Source organism: Bos grunniens, chromosome 26 (assembly GCF_055505025.1).
Source record: "Bos grunniens cultivar Pamir isolate PY7600 chromosome 26, Bosgru_T2T1.0, whole genome shotgun sequence".
NCBI lineage: Eukaryota > Metazoa > Chordata > Mammalia > Artiodactyla > Bovidae > Bos > Bos grunniens.
This window is the reverse complement of record NC_141190.1, coordinates 30,899,166-30,921,189: the sequence shown is the minus strand read 5'-3', so window position 1 is coordinate 30,921,189 and position 22,024 is coordinate 30,899,166. Positions and strand designations below refer to the sequence as shown.

Genomic DNA, 22,024 nt, shown 5'->3' with positions numbered 1-22,024 from the left:
AAGCATCAATTTATTTCTTAAGCTAGGGATAAACCTTTAACACCGATATCTTAGTTACAGAATATAAAAGCAGCATTTTCTAACTGGATTAGAAAATGTAGGATTAGAAATAATATCAAAGTAAATTTTTCTCATCCAGAAAAACCAAAAACAACCTTTTTCTGCTACCCACTCCCCCAAGATCTTTTGAACTTACTAAAGATCAGGTATAGATTATTTAAACACTGAATAAAATCTGTTCATGAAAAACAAGTTTTAAAAGGAGAGACATTTGTATAAAAAGCTGAACTGGGGTTGGATTTCCAATTGTTTCATGTTTCTCATAGAACTAAACTTTGTAGTCTAATAAAGAGAAATTATTTTGTTTATTGAATAATACCCTGTCTAGTCTCCCCAGATACCTCAGGCAGCAAGAAATATATGATAGAAGAGGCAAGCTATCATTTCTAGTAAGTTACTATGAAACTATGAAACCAAAACTGTACCCGACACAGCCTTTCTGTGCTGAGCATCCAGAGCCTGGTCAATCTCATCAAACAAGTAAAAAGGAGCTGGGTCACATTTCTGAATGGCAAAAATCAGAGCAAGAGCTACCAAGGATTTCTGTCCACCCGAAAGCTGTTGCATTTCTCTCATTTCACCTTGTTTTCCTGTAAATGACACCTAAGAAAATATTTAATTAGAGTCACTATTTCAAAGGGGGTAAAATTACCATCATCACTTAAAATTAAATTGCATACAGTGTACCAATTTAAGACTTGCAAAATATCCACTATGATAATGCTCTCAGGAAAACTGAATATAAAGTTATTTTACCCTAATTCCAACTCCAGTGAACTGGTCAACTGATGGAACACTGCTTTGTGATCCAGAGCCCCTCTCACTTTCACCACTCCCTTCTCCTTCATCCTGAGACTGACTGCCTTCCACATCTCCTTTCTTCATCACCAAAGTAGCTTTGCCACCAGGGACCAACTTCTGGAATACTTCACTAAAGTTTTTGGATACCTTAAAATGAATAATATATAAATAGGTGTCAAATGGAATATGTACTTTTTAAAACAAAGACAAAAATTATTTAAAAGGAATAAAAAATATTTTCATTTTTTAATCTTAAGAACAAGAATAACTTGAAGATAGAACAAGAATAACAAGAAGAACAAGAATAGCTATATATATACTGGATGTCTGTAAATATTAGAACAATTATCAGTGGAAAAAAAGCTTTTAAATCTTTACAAATTGAATGATAAACTTTTAGCTTGTGTATTAACTACAAACAGAAACATACCTGTTTGAAAGTTAACTGAATAGCTTCATATTTTCGAAGTTCAAGTACATTCATCAGTTCCATGATTGATTTGTACCCCCTGTCCAACTCTTCTTGTCGCTTTATTAACTTTTCTTTCTGCTCCGAGAAATTTACAAACTGATCTAAAGCTTTTTTGTTAACATGGCTATACTTCTTCAATTCTGTGTTGCACTGTTCAAGTTTTCGAAACAACTATAAAGAGAAAAAAACATAAACAAACTCACATGTAGGAAAATTTGTAATGAGATTTCATATTTAAAACAAATTAGATTTACCTGTTTGAGGCTCAGTGTTTGGTATTTTTCAAATGCTTCCTGTGGAAGTGATCCAAGTTCTCGAATTTTCTTCATACACTCTTCTTTCTTCTTCAGCAGCATGCCTTGTCGATTTGTCATCTTTTCTAGTTCTTTAGTATCATGATTTATAGCATCCATGTGTTCTTTTTCCATATTTTTCCAGCGCTCCATACTCTTCTGCAGCTCCTTAATTCCAGCTTCTGTTTTATCGATGGAATTGTCCAAATCTAAAATGGGGGGAAAACCAAATTAGGCCATAACACTTTTGTATTTTGGCTGAGCCATGCGGCTTGCAGGATCTTAGTTCTCTGACCAGAGAGTGAACCTAGATCCCTGGCATGAAAGCAAGGAGTCCTAATCACTGGATCGCCAGGGAATTCCCCATAACACCTATTTTAAGGTGTTATCTGACCAAAGATTTTAATGGTCAAATCTATCAAAATAAATAGGTTTAAATTTTCCTGTGAAAATTTATGAAAGAATTCAGAATAAAATTGGGAGTATACATAAGCCATTCAGTTTATAAAAACCTAAAATAATTTTCTTCTCAGCAATTAAGTGTCAACAAACTTGATTCAGCTATTCCATGCTTTTGTCAATGAAACTAATAATGTATGGTCTCTTAAAAACTGCCACAAACATTTCAATAAAATGAAGGTGACTATAATCAACACCCTAATCTCTGTTCACTAGAAACGGTTTACGACAAAAACTTCTGGTACATGCTTTTGCCTATTTGGGTATTTCATTTTGTAATAGTCTTATAAAATGAATAAGCTAAATTTAACTAGATATCAAAAACATTTTTACAAAATAAACATTCACCTTCTGATCTTGCCATGGTATCTTTCACCCTTTTATTGATGGCTTCAAGTTCTGAGGTTGTAGCAGTGAGAACAGTACCCCCTTCTGTCTCTCTCAGTTCATTGAGTTCCTATAACACAAAAGGAACACAGGAGCATTAAGCCATAAAAATATAAACTTTGTTAGTTTCAAAATGCTATGACTGCCAATGTTTATATAGCTGTTGATATGTTTGAATAAACACAAAAAACATACTTTAAATAGTTGTAAATACTTAAGGTATCCATTAAGCAGGAAAAAAATGATTAATGACTAAAAAATTTCTTAGCATCTGACCACTACTGAGAAAATATTTGTAACTAATATTTACTGAGTACCTAGAATATGCCAGATAATCACACAAAACATACTGCTATGCTTATTTTACACAAGAGGAAACTGGAGCTTAGAAACATCAAATGACTTGACCAACACAGCACACTAGGTGGCAGTGTGAGATCTCCAAGCCAGGGCAGGTCGTCAGACTGCTAGTCTTTCTGTCCCCAGAGTCCATACTCTAAATCAGAGCCTCTCGCATAAGCATATTCAAAAGGTTATGCTCATCAAGAAACCATCAAAAGAGAACGTACCTGTTCTACTTGGTCCAAGCGTTTTCTCAAATTCTCATTGAGGTAAGTCTCTACTCGAGTAATAATACCTTCTAATTTAATTCTTTCATTCAGTAGTTGTCTGTTTTCCTAGAAGAAAAAAGAAAAACACAATTGTTTGTCTACATAGGCATGCACATTTCACATACAGGAATGCTGTTAATCTGTTGTTGTCTCCATTCAGATCAGATCAGTCGCTCAGTCGTGTCCAACTCTTTGCGACCCCATGAATCGCAGCACCCCAGGCCTCCCTGTCCATCACCAACTCCTGGAGTTCACTCAGACTCACGTCCATCGAGTCAGTGATGCCATCCAGCCATCTCATCCTCTGTCGTCCCCTTCTCCTCTTGCCCCCAATCCCTCCCAACATCAGAGTCTTTTCCAATGAGTCAACTCTTCGCATGAGGTGGCCAAAGTACTGGAGTTAAAAGACCTTTATTTTCTTCATCTACTCTCTTATCTATCCAGAAAGGCTATTTTTGTGCCTGGTTCTTTTTATAAGGCATACTACCAAAAATATTTTTCTTTTCCTGCTTTTCACTTTTTGAATTTAGGGTTAATTATTTACATCTATATTTAAGAATCAAATGTTATTAAAATGTTTAATCAAAAGTATTTTTAAATATGTAAAAGTGGTCACATCAATAAATAGCAAAGCTAATAAGCTCAATTTTACTAATGACAAACAGGCATTAAATAAGATGAAAGAAAATAAAGATTTCTTATACAACCTTATCATAAGGTTTAGAAAATCTTACTAAAATCTCATTTACTTTAATGGATACTGGAAGTCTTAATCTTATATTTTCTCAGTATCTCTTTCACACTCTTTTACTAGCAAGAAAGACACTTTTCACAACAGTTGATTACCAACAAAATTTTTTTCTGTCAACTGTACTTGCCTGCTGAAGTTGACGAATTTCATCATTCAGTGCATCTACCCTCTTCTGATCTTCAAGACTAAGTTGAGAAAGCAAATCAGTTCCCAGTTCTGCTTTCAGTGATTCTCTGGTGGACTCCATAGCATGCAAACTTGCCTCCAAACTTTGTAAGCTACGTTGCTATATGACAGATTTTCCATTTATTAGTAACGGTATTAGTCAGTGTACACTTACAGTAGTGAAAAACTGGAGACCATCAATATTTGATATTAAAGTGAGCTTAAATAATATTATCTCAAATATTAGATGCCCATTACATTTGATAATTAGAACTATGCAACAACAAGAAAAATGTTTACGATGGAATGTTATGCAGGATGTGTGGAATAAATATATCATATTCCATGGTCAACCTATATAAAAATCATTATGCATATTCATAAAAACAGAAAGAAGTTGTTAGAATGTTAGGGTGGTCTAATTGTGGGTATATACACTACATTTTTAACTTTGTTGTTTTAGTGTAATTGATGTACAAAATTAGTAGTTTTTGTCAAAACTGCTCATGTTTATGAGACCAATGGATATTATCATTTGTAATAGCAATAACAATTCACTTTCTAACTCATTTTAATATAATTTGGGCAAAATGCAGTCAAATAAATCCATAAATAGCATTTACAGACACAAATGGTACCTGGCTGACTATCAAACAATACTTTTATGTCATGGCTCAAAATGCCTACCGGCTTAATGAAGTTGGAAAATATGAATTTGGCGTACAAAAGTAGACTCATGAGTACTCATGAGTAAAAGTGTGATAAAGATACATGCAGATACCCAAAGTATGGGCCTAAATGAAAATGGAACATAATGTATATGCTATATAACCTACACAATATATAGTCTACCCCAAATCTATATAATTAAATATATTTTTAAAAAGCATATTTACGAACCTTGGGCATAAAGGTTTTCTCTGACTGCTGCCTCTTCTCTTTTAACATCTTCATTTCTGATAATATGCTATCTCGAGATGCTTTAAATTTCCTTTGCTGAGTCTCTATTTGCTGCATTTGGTTCATAAGCTGATCAATTTCATTATTAATCCCTATACAAGGCTAAGGAAAATTCTCTTCAGTGTCTATTAACTTGTATCCCCTTCCTTTTCTTTATCCCTAGATTAAGCTATTTCCCCAAATTTAAGTACCATAACAACACAGAATTAAATCCTATGTCAAGTCTGTTCAGTCATAAAAGCAGCTTTAAACATTTTAACCCACTTCTCTCTCAAAATAACATACAATTTTACCAACTGCTATATAAAATAAAACCATGGGAAAGTCCTAAAGGAAGCTAAATGATACACATTTTAAAATATATATCTTTTTCATTCAGCAAGTATTTACTATATAAACTTATGCTTAAAGCACTATATAAGACAGTCAGATGTAAAGAGGAGGATTCACGTATTTTCCCAGGCAAGATCTGTGCTCAAATCTTGCCAAATTTGGGCAGATTTCAAAGTATGCAAAGTCAAAGCTAAGACGTTTATTTACCTTCTTCTCTGTGCTCTTGCTTCCAACTGATGACAAAGAAGCTATACACTCACAATTTTTAAAATGCCAGTTTCAATAAAAATATTCTAATGAAGCAGTAAAAATAATTATTTTCACTGCTTGACTACCTGTATTTAATATTGTGTGACATAATGCAAGGTATAGACACAAAGCACTTTTGCCTTATACCATGGTTATTTTAAGAAAATGGACATGCACAACTGTTTTAGTTTTGAGCTGAACTAGTCACTTTTCACAGAAAACCATTTTTATCTGAAAAAATGGAAAGAACCATGGTTACTAAGACTTGCATTTTGATGGACATTTCCTCCACTAATACTAAATCTTAAACTCAAGATAATAACCCCTAATAGACATTTTTCAATCCTTATATATTTAACTTCTATGTAATATGTGGCATTCCTGATACTGCCCACTCTTCTTCCAGTGAAACCCTATCCTGGTTTTCTTCCTATAATTGTCTGACAAATCCTCCTCAGCTCCCTTTACAATCTTAAATTTCTGTGTTCCTCAGGTTCTTTTCTCTCAGAAATACACTCATTGCCATTAACTATGTAACAGTTAAGCAAAGGATATTACAATGGTTTTTAGTTTTCTCCCTGTTTTCGGAAGTTAAACGGACATACTACACAAGCCTTAAGTAAAAGTCAAAATAAAACACATGGGATACTTCCCCCCACTGTGTATGTGAAAATACATCTAACACTCAAAAGATTGTATATTCCAACCAAAACACAGGTCTTTCTCTATAGCAACACAAGACAAAAAGATATTTTCAATATTTCTGCGCAGATTTTCATTGAGCTTTGCTTCAAGCTCACCAAGTTCTTCTTCCGCTTTTCTAACATCTTTTTGTAATTCAAGTCTAGATTTCCTTGTATCATAATAGCCTCCAGTCAAAGCACCTCGATGACTAACTTGGTCACCTATTAATAAAACACAATAAAATTAGTAATTCTGTATAACAACATCTTTATTCAACAATAAATTGATTCATAATCAAACGCCTAGATTAATCTAAAGGTTTTACCTATTTAATAAGAACTTAAAAGTTAACAGTTTCAGCCACCCCAGAAAAAATGTTGTTTTACAATATGAACACTTGCACTTAAAAAATATACCTTCCAGGTAAACCTGAACATTTGCCAGAAAGGAAAGAAGTGTTAAAGACTAACAGGAACATGTCAACAAGACACAGAACCTGGCTTGAAATTACCAATGGCCATAACTGGAAATATGAAAATCAAAAATAATAATGGCAATTTGGAACACATTGAATAATAAAAAAAAAAATCCATGAATCACAGCAATACATAAAAAGGAAAAAAGGAGGGGGCTTTTCTTTACAGAAAAGTGACAGCTAATAAATATAGAAGCAATCACAGAATTTTAGAATGATCATTTTGAAATCCTCAATGTATTAATCAAGTCAGGCAAGGGTCACCAAAGGATGCTCAGCCCTTGGCAAAAAACTTTTGGGGGAACCTGATATTCATGTGTCCATATCATTTATTACCTACAAAGGGGAAAAGGTACCTTTACAACCAAGATCTGCTAGAGGTCAAAGCTGACCACTAACAGTGGGACACGCAGTAAGAAGTACACATTACCCATGCCAAGAATGCTTAACCTAACCTAATAAAGAGGAAGCAGTAAGACAAATCCACAACACAAAAGATTTTTGAGAGGGCAGACAGAAGAAGCAAGAACCACAGTCCCACAGTGGCTAAAACGAAAACTACATCACAGAAAGTTAACAAGGATGAAAAAAGCAGAGGGTTTTGTCCCAGATGAAGGGGCAAGACAAATCCCAGAAAAACAACCAAATGAAGTGGAGAGAGGCAATCTTCCAGAAGAACTCAGAATGATAGTCAAGATGATCCAGAATCTCAGAAACAGAACAAAGATTGAAAAGATGCAGACATGTTTATCAGAGACCTAGAAGAACTAAAGAACAAACGAGATGAACAATACACTAGAAGGAATCAATAGCAGAACAACTGATGCAGAAGAATGGATAAGTGACCTGGAGGACAGGATGCTGGAAATCACTGCTGCAAACAGAATAGAAAAAAGAATGAAAAAAAAATGAAGACAGAACACAAGAATTTCTTTGAAAAAGTAAATTTCTGGGGGTGGGAGGAAAACTGGAGAACTGTGCTATACTGAAACTGTTTATGCTCCCCTGTAAACATATAGGGGGAAAAAAAAAAAGAAAATGAGGACAAGTGAACCTATATACCAGAGGTTCTTAACCTTCACTCAAAATAAAATTCAGGAGGTCCACTGCTAAATCTCATTTTTAATATCTTAAAGAATAAATTACTATGTCATATTTCTAGAAATACTGTGATAACCATGCCAACTGGTTTCTTTGGTGATCCAAAGTATTTTGTTTAATACATTTAAAAAATTTTTGAGAAAGGTGCCAGAGGCTTCACCAAACCAAGTCCATGGTGCCAAAAGGTTAAGTAAGAAATTAATTCTACTATGCATTAAATGATTATACTTATGAGATATCAATTAAACATAAAGTGTTGACCTTGTTTAAATTCTGACTTGAATAAACCAACAGGATTTAAAAATGACAAGTAACTGGACATGAATTTTCAAATACTTTTAAAGAAATTTATTTGTTCAAAGCTAATAATTACTATTACGAACCTTCCAAGGTTATGCAGTCCATAGTGAAAGCACGGGCCAACTGGGTTGAAACTTCCATACTACGACAAATAAGTGTTTTTCCAAATACATGTTTGAAAGCTTTGTCAAATCTGGGATTGTACCTCAATTTACTTATCATAGGAATAGCATCCTAAAAATGAGTATGTTGTTAGCAAGCAAAGAAATCACAACACAATTAAAATGTTAGCAGAATTGTAAATTACATTTTTCTGAAATACAAATAAAATGCCTTTACATTTCAAAACTGTTGATTTTTATACTGAACAAGTGAGAAAAATCATTCTACTGAAATATCCTGGAAATTGTACTCATGTAAGTCATCCAGGTTTTCAATAGTATAGAGGTTTTCAGGGTACGGTGATAAAGAGCTCAGTGGCTTTGGAGCCAGACTGATCAAGTTCAAATCTCAGTTCTGCTTCTCAGATGTGTGCTCTGGACAAGTTGCTTAACTTCTATACTCATCTACAGAACTACAGTAACAACAGTACCTTCCTCACAAAGTTGTTAAGATTAGGCGAGTTATAAATGTGAAACATTTAGGGTAGCATCTGTCACACAGAAGGGACAAATATAAACTAGTAGTATATTCTCAAAATATTTTCATTTTATTTTCATCTAATAATACACATATAACCTTAGTTAGATACTCAGAAAAATATTTTTTCAGATAAAATTTATTTTCCCTTTTTTCTCTCTCAACTGGCAGAATCAAATTTTTACATTAGGAAATACATCCTACATACAGAAAAAAGCAATAAATACGTTGTTGCTGCTGCTAAGTTGCTTCAGTCGTGTCCAACTTTCTGTGACCCCAGAGACGGCAGCCCACCAGCCCCCTTCCCTGGGATTCTCCAGGCAAGAACACTGGAGTGGGTTGCCATTTCCTTCTCCAATGTGTGAAAGTGAAAAGTGAAAGTGAAGTTGCTCAGTCGTGTCCAACTCTTAGCGACCCCATGGACTGCAGCCTATCAGGCTCCTCCGTCCATGGGATTTTCCAGGCAAGAGTACTGGAGTGGAGTGCCATTGCTTTCTCTGAATAAATATGTTAAGCTTAAATTAATAATTACAAAGCAAACACCAATATAACCACCATGTAGGACAAGAAACAAAACACTGCTATAAAACCCAGAAGTCACAAGTGTAGCCCTCTTCTAATCATAGCGGTTATCTCCAATGGTTACCTGCTGGTGATGACCACTCTTATAATTTTGTGGCAATCACTTCCTTGCACTTATAGTTCTGTCATCTAAGATTACTTTTGTTCAGGTATTGTAAAGGGAACAACACTATATGCATTCTCTCGTGACTTGCTTCACTCACGTATCACATTTAGTATTCAATTTCTCCTCCTCAAACTTCAGAGATAGTTTGTAGATTTAAAAGAAAAGGCTAGACTACTTAAATAGCTCATAAGATTCTCACTGTTCCTCTTCAACTGTAGCTCATTCTCCCGGGTTTTAGCTTTAACCTTAAAAAACAGTGAAATAACTGCTACTACCATCAACATTCTGAAGCCAAATGCCTCAAAGCAATTACATTTTTATCAAGGATGATGTCTAGGTAATATTTTTAATCTGCTAAAAAGCATACCAGCTAATAACAAGAGCAACATTATGCTTTCAGAGCCTATCATCTTGCTAGATATTTTTAATCTAATTTATAAGCTGTTTTAAAAAAAGAATATTCAGAAATCTTATTTACTTTAAATGATACTTCCACAGGGAATTCTTCTCCAATTATTAAATCTTAATTTTGTCTCCTTGAGTTACACTCTCAGAATACCCTGTACTGATGTATTTTAACACTTTGCACATTTTGCAATGGTTTATGTCATGGCTATGACCTCTGTCTTCCTTCCTTTCCTCATCCAGCATTAACTATCCTCTACGGTAAGAAAGGAATGTTTTCCTCACAGACTATGTGAACCAGTGTATAGTGCTAAACCAAGAAAAAAACAAAAAAACTTATTGAAAGACAGACTTTAACACACATCAACTCACATTGGTTTCAGGATAGGCAGTATCCCTTACATCTAACTTGTTAAGAGGCAGGAAAGTAACCTCTCCAGGAAGATTCATTTTATTAAACTCCATCAAAATCTTCGTGCTGACTTCATCTGAATCAACAATGTGATAAAATAACCTACATGTAAAGAGAATGAGATAGGTCCAAAGTGCTTTAAACATTTAAGCAAACAAGTTACTTTTTTCTATGCAATCCAATTTGTATGGGGAGGGCTACTCAGAAAATTCCAATGGAGGGAGAGAAAGTACAAAAAGGAGAAGTTCTAGTTTCTACAACTAGGAACAAACACTTAGCATCAATGTCTTTAATTGGAATATTAAATAAAAGAGGATTGGAATATTAAATAAAAGAGGATATATTTAAACTACAAAAGGTTGTTTCTTAGGTTATTCTTATTCCCTCTTTTCTTTAAAAACTCAAAACATCAAGCAAAAAAACAAATCTCACCTGTTTCCAGCAGTGACTTCCACACATGTGTAGAAAGCAGGCTCACATTCAAAGTTATTCATCACAATACCATGATAGCCATTTTGAACATGCTGGTTTATTCCTTTTCGACGGAAGTGGTCTAGCACTTTATTTATGCTATCTATTCCATTTAAAATGGCCTGTTCAGAAACAAAAAATTGTAAAATATTGCTAATGGCACTCATGCTGATATAAAACGCCCCTATTACTCTATACATTAAAAAAATATACCAAATTGGGAGACTGAAATTGACATATACACAACTACATATGAAACAGACAACAGTAAGAATCTACCGTACAGCACAAAGAACTCTACTCAATACTCAGTAATGCCCTATTTGAAAAAAGAATCTAAAAAAAGAGTGGATATACTTATATGTATAACTGATTCACTTTGCTGAACACCTGAAACTAATACAACTCTGTAAACCAACTATTTTCCAATAAAAATTTAAAAAAATAAAAAATATACCACAGATTAAACACCTTCTCCAACAACAGGTCAACTCCTTTTAAATATGCCAACTATGTGCAACACCTTGTATTATGGATTCTGTCCCATGACATTAGCATTAAAAATGGACCCTTCATCTAGAACTCAAAAGTGCTATTTTTAATAGCATGGGTGCTTAAATGATATCCAGTATTTCATATTTATAAGACAAGTTAATTTGCATTCTTCTCTTGAAAGCTAATAAATTCTTATGCAGTGATAACTGACTCAATGCAAACTGAGGTAATGAAAGAACCTACCCACCTTTCCTGTTGCAGCTCTAAGGAGTTGCTGTTTCTTTTCAAGATCTTCTCTTTTAGCAGCAAGTGCCTGCTGTTCTGCATTCTCTTCTCTCCACAAGTAACTAATCAATAAAAAAGAGACTGTCTTCAATTTTAAAATTAAGACAATATGCTAACAGTATACAATTTTGAGGGAAGATAGTTAATTTATAAAGACCATTTAACAGCCAGTAACTACCATTACTCAAAAATATTAAGGCATACTTTAGTCTATACTAACTTTCTTTCACTTTGTAATTCATCTTTCTTATTTTTTACTTCATAGTATTTTCTGTCCAGTTCTTCAACCCGAGCTTTGACTTCATTAAGATCCTGATCCAGTTTCTATGGAAATAAAAATACATCAAATTTAAAATCTAATTTCATACAAACTAATCCCTAGTAACAGAAAGCAGGTCAGTTGTTACCAGAGGATGGAAGAGGCCAGGAAAGGAGAAAGGGAGGAATTACCAAGGGATATGGGAAACATTTTGGGGTGATCAACAGGCTTGTTATCTTAATTGTGGTGATGGTTTAACAAGCACATACACATATCAAAACAATTAATTTGTTCATTAATGACCTTACTACTTCTATAATATATACTCTAGAATTTTAGAAGAAAAAAATTTATTAATACATTCTCAAAACACTGCAGTGCATACTTTTCACATGGACCCCTCTACACACACACACACACACACACACACACACACACACACACACACACACACACACACACACACACACACACACACACAAGAATACAAGAGATTTAGGAACATACTAAGAAGCAAAAGGCTCTTTTGCACAATGTAATTAACACTGTAAAATCATCTCTATCCAATATAAAGAACAGAGTTCACCCTCCCAAGTGGTCATTTTGATACACTTAAATGCAACTGAAATATTGAAAAATAATTTCAAACTTGAAAAAGAATGAATAAAACCTCTTACTGCAAACTCCTGTTTTAGCACCAAGCTTTTTCAAAAAGGGCATCTGTTGAGGTTGGTATTTCCATGAACTCAAGATAAAAATGCCTTTTATTTCAAGACAGGATGTAGCTATCTCAACTAAAACTATACTAACAAATTCCCAAAGAACTGACTACTTCAATCAATCTGTTTTCCATTCCTGACCAAAGTCCAAAGCACACTGGCCAGTAGTCTATTACTCCTGGTCACTTGTCCTACCAGCTGAGCTGTTTATGGTTACAGAATCAGTTCTGTTTGCTCCCTAGTATGTTTTTGTTTTTAGGTGACTGATTACATTAAACATTAGATAAACTGATGATATGAGTACAAGGAAAAGTTGTTCCTTTAAAAAACTGATTTAGTTTTGAACACACTCAAAGACTAGTCACTGAAAATTGGATTAAAAGAGCAAGTGAAAGTGAAGTCGCTCAGTCGTGTCCGACTCTTTGCGACCTCGTGGACTGTAGCCCACCAGGCTCCTCCGTCCATGGGATTCTCCAGGCAAGAATACTGGAGTGGGTTGCCATTTCCTTCTCCAGGGGATCTTCCCGACCCAGGGATCAAACCCAGGTCTTCCGCATTGCAGGCAGAAGTTTTAACCTCTGAGCCACCAGGGAAGCCCTAAATGGGCAAAAACCTCTAATATATAAAATGTAAATGCATATGGTAATAGATAATATGTACTTTATAATGGGCTTCTCAGGTAGCTCAGTAGAAATGGAGTAGCCATCATAGTCAACAAAAAAGTCTGAAAAGCAGTACTTGGATGCAATCTCAAAAACAACAGAATGATCTCTGTTCGTTTCCAAGGCAAACCATTCAGTATCACGATAATCCAAGTCTATGCCCCGACCACTAATGCTGAAAAAGCTGAAAGTTTCTATGAAGACCTACAAGATGTTCTAGAACTAACACCCAAAAAAGATGTCCTTTTCATTACAGGGGACTAGAATGCAAAAGTAGGAAGTCAAGAAATACCTGGAGTAACAGGCAAATTTGGCCTTGGAGTACAGAATGAAGCAGGGCAGAGGCTAATAGAGTTGTGTCAAGAGAACACACTGGTCATAGCAAACATCCTCTTCCAACAATACAAGAGAAGACTCTACACATGGACATCACCAAATGGTCAATACAGAAATGAGATTACATTCTTTGCAGCCAAAGATGGAGAAGCTCTATACAGTCAGCAAAAACAAGACTGGGAGCTGTGGCCAGATCATGAACTCCTTATTGCCAAATTCAGACTAAATTGAAGAAAGTAGGGAAAACCACTAGACCATTCAGGTCTGACCCAAATCAAATCCCTTACAAATATACAGTAGAAGTGAGAAATAGATTTAAGGGACTAGATCTGATAGACAGAGTGCCTGATGAACTATGGACGGAGGTTCATGACATTGTACAGGAGGCAGGGATCAAGACCATCCCCAAGAAAAAGAAATGCAAAAAGGCAAAATGGCTGGCTGAGGAGGCCTTACAAATAGCTGTGAAAAGAAAAGAAGTGAAAGCAAAGTAGAAAAGGAAAAGACATAAGCATCTGAATGCAGAGTTCCAAAGAATAGCAAGGAGAGAGAAGAAAGCCTTCCTCAGTGATCAATGCAAAGAAACAGAGGAAAATAATAGAATGGGAAAGACTAGAGATCTCTTCAAGAAAATTAGAGATACCAAGGGAACACTTCATGCAAAGTGGGCACAATAAAGGACAGAAACAGTATGGACCTAACAGAAGCAAAAGATATTAAGATGAGGTGGCAAGAATACACAGAACAATACAATAAAGATCTTTACAACCCAGATAATCACGATGGTGTGATCACTCACCTAGAGCTAGACATCCTGGAGTGCAAACCAAGTGGGCCTTAGGAAACATCACTATGAACAAAGCTAGTGGAGGTGATGGAATTCCAGTTGAGCTATTTCAAATCCTAAAAGATGATGCTGTGAAAGTGCTGCACTGGATATGCCAGCAAATTTGGAAAACTCAGCAGTGGCCACAGGACTGGAAAACATCAGTTTTCATTCCAATCCCAAAGAAAGGCAATGCCAAAGAAAGCTCAAACTACCACACAATTGTACTCATCTCACACGCTGGCAAAGTAATGCTCAAGATTCTCCAAGCGAGGCTTCAACAGTATGTGAACGATGAACTTCCAGATGTTCAAGCTGGATTTAGAAAAGGCAGAGGAACCAGAGATCAAATTGCCAACATCCGCTGGATCACTGAAAAAGCAAGAGAGTTCCAGAAAAACATCTATTTCTGCTTTATTGACTATGCCAAAGCCTTTGACTGTATGGATCACAACAAACTGGAAAATTCTTAAGAGAGATGGGAATACGAGACCACCTGACCTGCCTCCTAAGAAAACTCTATGCAGGTCAAGAAATAACAGTTAGAACTGGACATGGAACAGACTGGTTCCAAATTGGGAAATGAGTATGTCAAGGCTGTATATTGTTATCCTGCTTATTTAACTTATGTGCAGAGTACATCATGAGAAATGCTGGACTGGATGAAGCACAAGCTGGAATCAAGATTGCTGGGAGAAATATCAATAACCTCAGATATGCAGATGACACCACCCTTATGACAGAAAGTGAAGAGGAACTAAAGAGCCTCTTGATGAAAGTGATAAAGAGGAGAGTGAAAAAGTTGGCTTAAAACTCAACATTCAGAAGACTAAGATCATGGCGTCTGGTCTCATCACTTCATGGCAAACAGATGGGGAAACAGTGGCTGACTTTATTTTTGGGGGCTCCAAAATCACTGCAGATGGTGACTGCAGCCATGAAATTAAGATACTTGCTCCTTGGAAGAAAAGTTATGACCAATCTAGATAGCATATTAAAAAGCAGAGACATTACCTTGCTAACAAAGGTCCATCTACTCAAAGCTATGGTTTTTCCAGTGGTCATGTATGGATGTGAGAGTTGGACTATAAAGAAAGCTAAGGGCTAAAGAATTGAGCCTTTTGAACTGTGGTGTTGGAGAAGACTCTTGAGAGTCCCTTGAACAGCTAGGAGATCCAGCCAGTCCATCCTAAAGGAAATCAGTCCTGAATATTCATTGGAAGCACTGATGCTGAAGCTGAAACTCCAACACTTTGGCCACCTGATGCATAGAACTGACTCATTTGAAAAGACCCTGATGCTGGGAACGACTGAAGGTGGGAGGAGAAGGGGACAACAGAAGATGAGATGGTTGGATGGCATCAACGACTCAATGGACATGAGTTTGAGGAGTTGGTAACGGACAGGGAGGGCTGGCGTGCTGCACTCCATGGGGTCACAAAGAGTCAGACAAGACTGAGTGACTGAACTGAACTGAAATGGTGGCTCAGTGATAAAGAATCTGCCTATCAAGGCAGGAGACACCGGTTCGATCCCTGGGTGGGGAAGATCCTCTGGAGGGGGAAATGGCAACTGACTCCAGCATTCTTGCCTGAAAAATCCCATAAACAGAGGAGTCTGGTGGGCCACAGAGTTGGACACGACTGAGCACACATGCACATATTTTCTAACAGTAATTCAAAATGTCAAGTCACAAAGTCAAGGAAAGACTGAGGAGCGGATGCAGATTAAAGCAGATAACAGAAACATGACAACTAAATGCAATATATGATCTTATATTGAATCCTGAATTGTTTTCATCCAACTTTAAGGAGAACTGTATTTACATGTGCAGCTCATAACAGGAAAGTCCCCTTGGAATGCTAATCACTACTCATATTCATAAGAAATACCTTCGGTGCTACATCAAGATTGGTATACACTCTGGTGAAGAATGTTGATAAAGAAGGCTATTCAGGTGTCAGGGGTAGGCAGTATATGGGAAATCTCAATACCTTCCTCTCAATTTTGCTGTGAACCCAAAGATGCACTTTAAAAAATGTCTAAAAATAAAGACTGGTACATAAGCATACACTTATCTTTAAATATTTATATATAAATACATGTAAATATTATACATTAAATGCATATAAGTATACATATTTAAGATTTTATGTTTTCAGTGACTTTTCTGATAAACTGACCATACCAATGGTGAAGACCTTGTAAGGTAAAAAGGTTCCTTCTAGGTGTGTGTATATATAAATAAATAAATATATATATTCTTACCCTACACCTGTCCTACACACTCCCTTCTCACCACTTCGATCATCTTCCAATCACCTATATATATCCACAAGTATCACTTAAGAAAGCATTTTTCTCTCTTTCTAATTTTAAATAATTTACAATCTTTCTTATTCAAAGTAATGGTTTTATCTTCTACTTCACTTTTTAAGAAAATGCTAACTAAACATGCAGAGTGAATGTTTAATTCATTTAGAAAGTGTTATAAAATCACCAATGTGTTAACAAAATATATTCTGCAGTAAGTTATTACACTGATAGAATACTACATTATTACATAAAAATGGAAAACTTTTAAATTACTATAGACATTTTAGATTTGTATATTACTTAAAGTTAAGTGTACAGTCCAAGTGCATGTTACTGACTCATAAAAAATATATTTTAAAATATATTTAATCTATATGGACACTCACTGACATGGCAAAAAATCTTTAAAAAAAGAACTACCATATGTATAATATTAAACTGTCCTGGTCTTATCTAATTAAGTATCTGTCTTGTGTATTTTATGATAATTATTTACAAATAAAACTTAAAAGAAACAGATAAACCTGCACATGTTCACACTCAAAGATTTCACAAAGCAGCTATAAAAGTTCTTACATTATACTGCTCCAGATTTTTCTCTTTATTTGCCTCAGTGTCCTCCAAATCCTTATGTATAGCAGCAATCTGTCTTTTCTTGTCATTAATAGCTTGATCTAAAGACTTGAGTTCCTTTTTAATCCACTTATCCCTTTCTTCTTTTGATGTAAACTGGCTTCCTCGACCCTGCTTTGCATAAAGGTCAGTTCTCTCTTGGGTAGCTTGGGCCAATCTACACAAGACAGAAAAGAATGGATTGAAAAGGAGAACAGGAAATAACCAAGTTTAATTGTAATCAATACCTCAAGAGTACAGAGAGACAATAACCATTTTTGTAATTCCATACAAGAAGGAAAGGAGAATTCCCTGGTGGTCCAGTGATTAGGACTCTGTGCTCTCACTGCCGAGGGCCTAGGTTTGACAGTCAGGGAACTAAGACCCCACAAGCAACATGGGGAAAAAGGGGGAAAAAAAAAAAAGGAATTAAGTATAAAAGCAACTGTTATCTAATAGTGCTTCTAGGACTAGCTCTATATAACATTAATTTAACTTCAAAATCACAGTGAAATTCAGGTAAAACAGCCCATCCTCTAAGGATTTAAGGTCCTTCCTGGTCTGGGTAGGTCAGTAAACCTAGACAAATCTAGCACCCTACCTCAGGGATTTTCAAAAATGCTCCAACTATATTTAACTATTTAAACATTTTCAACACCTTACAATGAAAGACATTATAAAAGTTAAAAGCAAGAGAAAACACATAGAACATAAGGACAAATATTAACCCCCAAATAATACTATCAAACAGTAAGAAAAAAAAAAAACCAGGAAAAAAATGGACAAAGGATATAAACAGGAAATTCATTAAAATGAACATATGAGGCATAAAAACATGATAATGTACTAGATTGTGAAGTCAGCAAACAATGGCAAGTCCAATCTTCAGACAGAAACTAAAATGTCTAGATGCTAAAAGATGTCAAGTATGAAAAGAAGGTGGCAGAATGAACACACAGCAGGATACAATTTGGATAAACAAAAGAACAATCATCATTCATGTTTTTAAAAGTCCAAAATTTAGCTATATTACTTATGGGCAAGTTACTGAACTTCCCAGAGTCTTAAATGTGTCGAACTTATAGTGAGGATACTGTGGCTCACCGAGGGCTTATGCCTCGGTGATACGCGTACACTAATACTGGCCCACAGTATTGGCTGTTACTTTGGAATGGGCATTTAACTTTTTGCCCTTAATTACTTTTTGCCTTTAATTACTAACTTCCTAACCTATAATTATTTATACAATAAGGTTCTATAGAGGAACCATGTAGAAAATTAGAATTGGTGAAAAAAGTCCCAGACCTAGCAATTCCTCGCTCTTCTTTTTCTTTTACACTGTTGAATTTAGGTTCTGTTTCTGCCAGTTCTTTCTGCTTTTCTTCTATTTTTTCAAGCAGCTTCTGCCTTTCTTTTAATAAGCGTTTCTGTAAATAAAGCAAGATAAGTAAAAATGCAATCTGTTTAAAAACTTTTCTTATTTTTAAGTCTAGTGTAAGATATTTTCTCATGAAAAGAATTCATGAGAAAACTGATCCTGCAACATAAAACTAATTTTTAAATGTAAGTAACTGATAGTACTCAGTTGCAACTTGAATGCAAATTATTTTAATGTGCCAAATTTTTTTACAAAAATTCAAGCATGCACCCCTGTCACAGAAAGGACTGTCCTCTGCAGTTCCCACTCACCTGAACATTTATGTCTTTCATTTTCAGCATTTTAACTTACCCTCTGTTCACTATTGCCTGCCAATTCATCTTGTAAATCTTTGGCTTTAAGCTCCAATTTAGTTCTCTGCTTAATTTGTTCCTGTCTTTCAGCACTGAGCTGTTCCTTTTCTTCTTTCATAGCTGAAATTTTTGTTTTCAGTTCTCTAACTTGGCGCTCAATATCCTATTCAAAAAGTATCAGATAGAAACAAGTTAGACAACTAGAAATACAAAAGCAAAATCAGGACACCATTATTGGTTTGTCTTTTTCTCTTATTTGAACTTTCAGTACTACTCTCTTTCCAATACTCAATCCCAGTGACATCACTACTTGAAGTTACCATTCCATAATTCTGGTATAGAAAGTTTAACTTACAAGTTACCCTAAGTCTAGTTTATAACCTTACCTCCATTTTATCTCTTGCATCCTGCTGAGCATCTCTTAATTGTCTGGATTTTTCTCCACTTGTCTCTCGCTTAGCAGAAAGCTGGAAAAAAAACCAAGCTATGATTTCTAACCCATTTTGGATTTGTTCAATATTTTATAACATCTAGTAAAAATCTTTAAATATCTGCTAAAACAAGCATTCACTTAAAAAAATTTCCCCCCCAAAATAACTGAATTGGTTTTAAATATAAAATGCCTAGTTTTCAGCATTACCTAAAACAAATTTTTGTACAAAATGTCAGCAATACTAATTACAAAATACACCTTAAAAAGCCAAGAAAGAAATTCGTGAAACCCTAAACGTTGCTTTCTTCTCATCCTGGTCTGCCTGACACCACCACCTACTTATATTTCAGATGCAACTACAGCAAAGACCACGTGGGTCATTTTCCTTGGAGTAAACTCAGAGTAAATTTGCTGAATAATGAATTCACTAAGAATTTTTAAAATTTTGAGGTCTGTATTTAAAAATCATTGAAAAGTATAAATATAGTATGAGTTTAATATATTCATAAAAATAAAATTAAACAAGTGGCAAAGGTAAGTATTTTACCTCATCAAGTTTAGCACGAGTCTCGTTAAGTTCCTGATTGTAAATGGTATATTCCAGGGCTCGTCTCATCTTATCCCACTTTTGATACTGAGCTAGTTCTTCCTTTTCTTCCTCTAAGGTATGTAATCTCTCTTCAATGTATTTTAACAACTCATTGATTTTTTCCCGTTTTCCCTCTTAAAAAAAATGGGAGAAGGGTGAAGGAGTTGAATAAAATTTTTACGCAGTATCAATTCTCAAATATACTGTGTAAAACTTAATCCTAAGCACTTTAGCATTATTTCTTTGATATTAGGTGGTAACCAAATCTAAGATACTAAAATGGCAATTAAAATGCTTTATTATGGAAAGTATGAAAGAATAAACTTATACATGGTGACACTGATTCTTATATTACACATTTACAGGCCTTTGTTTAAGCTTCCTTTAAAAGTTAATGTGCCTCCCCATGACATTAGGAGAAAAAAAACACAAAACCCTACTTAATATCACTGGTGTCACTGATTCTCAATTCTTGTAACAGCATTATCTATATAGCTGCATATACTGAATACTTACTATATTCCAATCATGGTGCAACTTTGCTCCTCTATTCACCACTACAAACTATAAAAAAGGACTGCACAGATGGGAAAGCTTTGGACCAGAAAGGTCAAGTCTAAAGTCTCAATATCAGGTAACTATTATTTAGACTTTGAACGTAAGGCTCTCTGACTCTAAGCCATGAAAGGGCACAGCACTTGAAAGGCAAAGTTGAGTTTCCATAATGAATGTACTAAGGAAGAATCCAAGTTCAAAGTTTAAGTTTTACATTTACTTGCTTGTGAATAAATTAAAACCTAATGCCAACTGATATTTCAGCATTTTTTTTTTCCTGAGGAATACATCCAAATGTGTTATCCTCACTAATAATGAGAAAGACTTTAAAGACACAAAGCAGCTGACCTAGAATGGTACTATTATCTCACAGTAACAATTCTTTATTCAAAGAGACAAACTTAGAATTCTCAAACCTTAAACTGCCTAACACTAATTTTCTTTCCAATCAGTCTACAAGCAAATTATTATATAATAATAAATATTCCTGAGAATAGACAACTTCTCTCAGGTATCATAACACAATGAAAAAGCAATACACAGAATAGAAGAAATAAGGCAGAATAACATTTATTTTACCTGTTTCCTTCATTAAAGATATGCTTTCTTCTTTTCGTTCATCATACACTCTAGTACCAGCTACTTCTCTTAGTAGTTTTAGTCTCTGAGAATCTGGTGCTGTTGCCATCTGGTTAATCTAAAAATTTTAGAAAAATAATTATTTACAGAGCTAGATTGCTCTTTAAGAACTCTACCTTGAAAGGTATTCACATACCAAGTTTTAAGTATGAGTTCACAATAGGAGAACAACAATGAACAGAAAAGATCTTACCCTCAAGAAACCTACACTCTAGTGGGAAAAAAACCAGGAAGCATACATACCATTACAGTATAAGTGCCATGAAGAAAAACAAAACAAACTAAGAAATTATAGCATAAAGAGTTAGGGTGACAGCAGCACTCTTATAAAAGAGGCAGACAACATAGATGGCTTCTATGAAATGACCTATGAGCGGAAATTGAAATAATATAAAGGGACCTATGCTGCATGCACACAGGAAGTCTCAGGTAATTGCTTTCAAATCAGCCTCCTTTTAAAGAAATTTTTCATAGTCTTTTCAAAAATCTCGCTCTTGAAAGTGAAACACATATTCTTCCTAATCCCGTTTTCTGCATGCTAACTTTCTAACACATAGCTAAAAACGCCTCCAACATGAAATAAGAAGTGGACATTTTAAAAGGATTCTCCCCTAGTCCAAAACAGTACAACAGAAAACTATCAGGACACTGCAGGGTATGTTCTAAGAAAAATAAATTATTTTAGATATATATAGTTAAAACATATGAGGAAATAGTAGAACAATCAGCTAAAGTATATAACTCCTAAAAACTGTAAAAAATACAATTTGATTGAGAGAAAATAACATGTAGCATTATGGCAGATTTCTGGTAATGTAAACTTTCTAGTATATTATACTAACAGAGTATTA

General features: G+C 34.9%; 1 protein-coding gene across 1 annotated transcript in view; it reads right to left on the bottom strand.

The window, feature by feature from the left end:
- The window catches only part of SMC3 (structural maintenance of chromosomes 3), a 37,867-nt gene that overhangs the window by 1,405 nt on the left and 14,438 nt on the right, over positions 1 to 22,024 (bottom strand). The window contains exons 8-27 of the mRNA XM_086378978.1: positions 21,114 to 21,231; positions 19,938 to 20,113; positions 19,344 to 19,424; positions 18,956 to 19,120; positions 18,532 to 18,653; positions 17,191 to 17,404; positions 11,717 to 11,820; positions 11,459 to 11,558; positions 10,678 to 10,838; positions 10,206 to 10,347; positions 8,185 to 8,335; positions 6,294 to 6,446; positions 4,900 to 5,051; positions 3,962 to 4,120; positions 3,042 to 3,149; positions 2,434 to 2,542; positions 1,588 to 1,835; positions 1,292 to 1,504; positions 817 to 1,008; positions 486 to 663 (exon numbers count right to left, since the gene is read on the bottom strand). Of these exons, the coding sequence (XP_086235104.1) occupies positions 486 to 663; positions 817 to 1,008; positions 1,292 to 1,504; positions 1,588 to 1,835; positions 2,434 to 2,542; positions 3,042 to 3,149; positions 3,962 to 4,120; positions 4,900 to 5,051; positions 6,294 to 6,446; positions 8,185 to 8,335; positions 10,206 to 10,347; positions 10,678 to 10,838; positions 11,459 to 11,558; positions 11,717 to 11,820; positions 17,191 to 17,404; positions 18,532 to 18,653; positions 18,956 to 19,120; positions 19,344 to 19,424; positions 19,938 to 20,113; positions 21,114 to 21,231 (3,046 nt within the window). The remainder of the gene's footprint in view (positions 1 to 485; positions 664 to 816; positions 1,009 to 1,291; positions 1,505 to 1,587; positions 1,836 to 2,433; positions 2,543 to 3,041; positions 3,150 to 3,961; positions 4,121 to 4,899; positions 5,052 to 6,293; positions 6,447 to 8,184; positions 8,336 to 10,205; positions 10,348 to 10,677; positions 10,839 to 11,458; positions 11,559 to 11,716; positions 11,821 to 17,190; positions 17,405 to 18,531; positions 18,654 to 18,955; positions 19,121 to 19,343; positions 19,425 to 19,937; positions 20,114 to 21,113; positions 21,232 to 22,024) is intronic.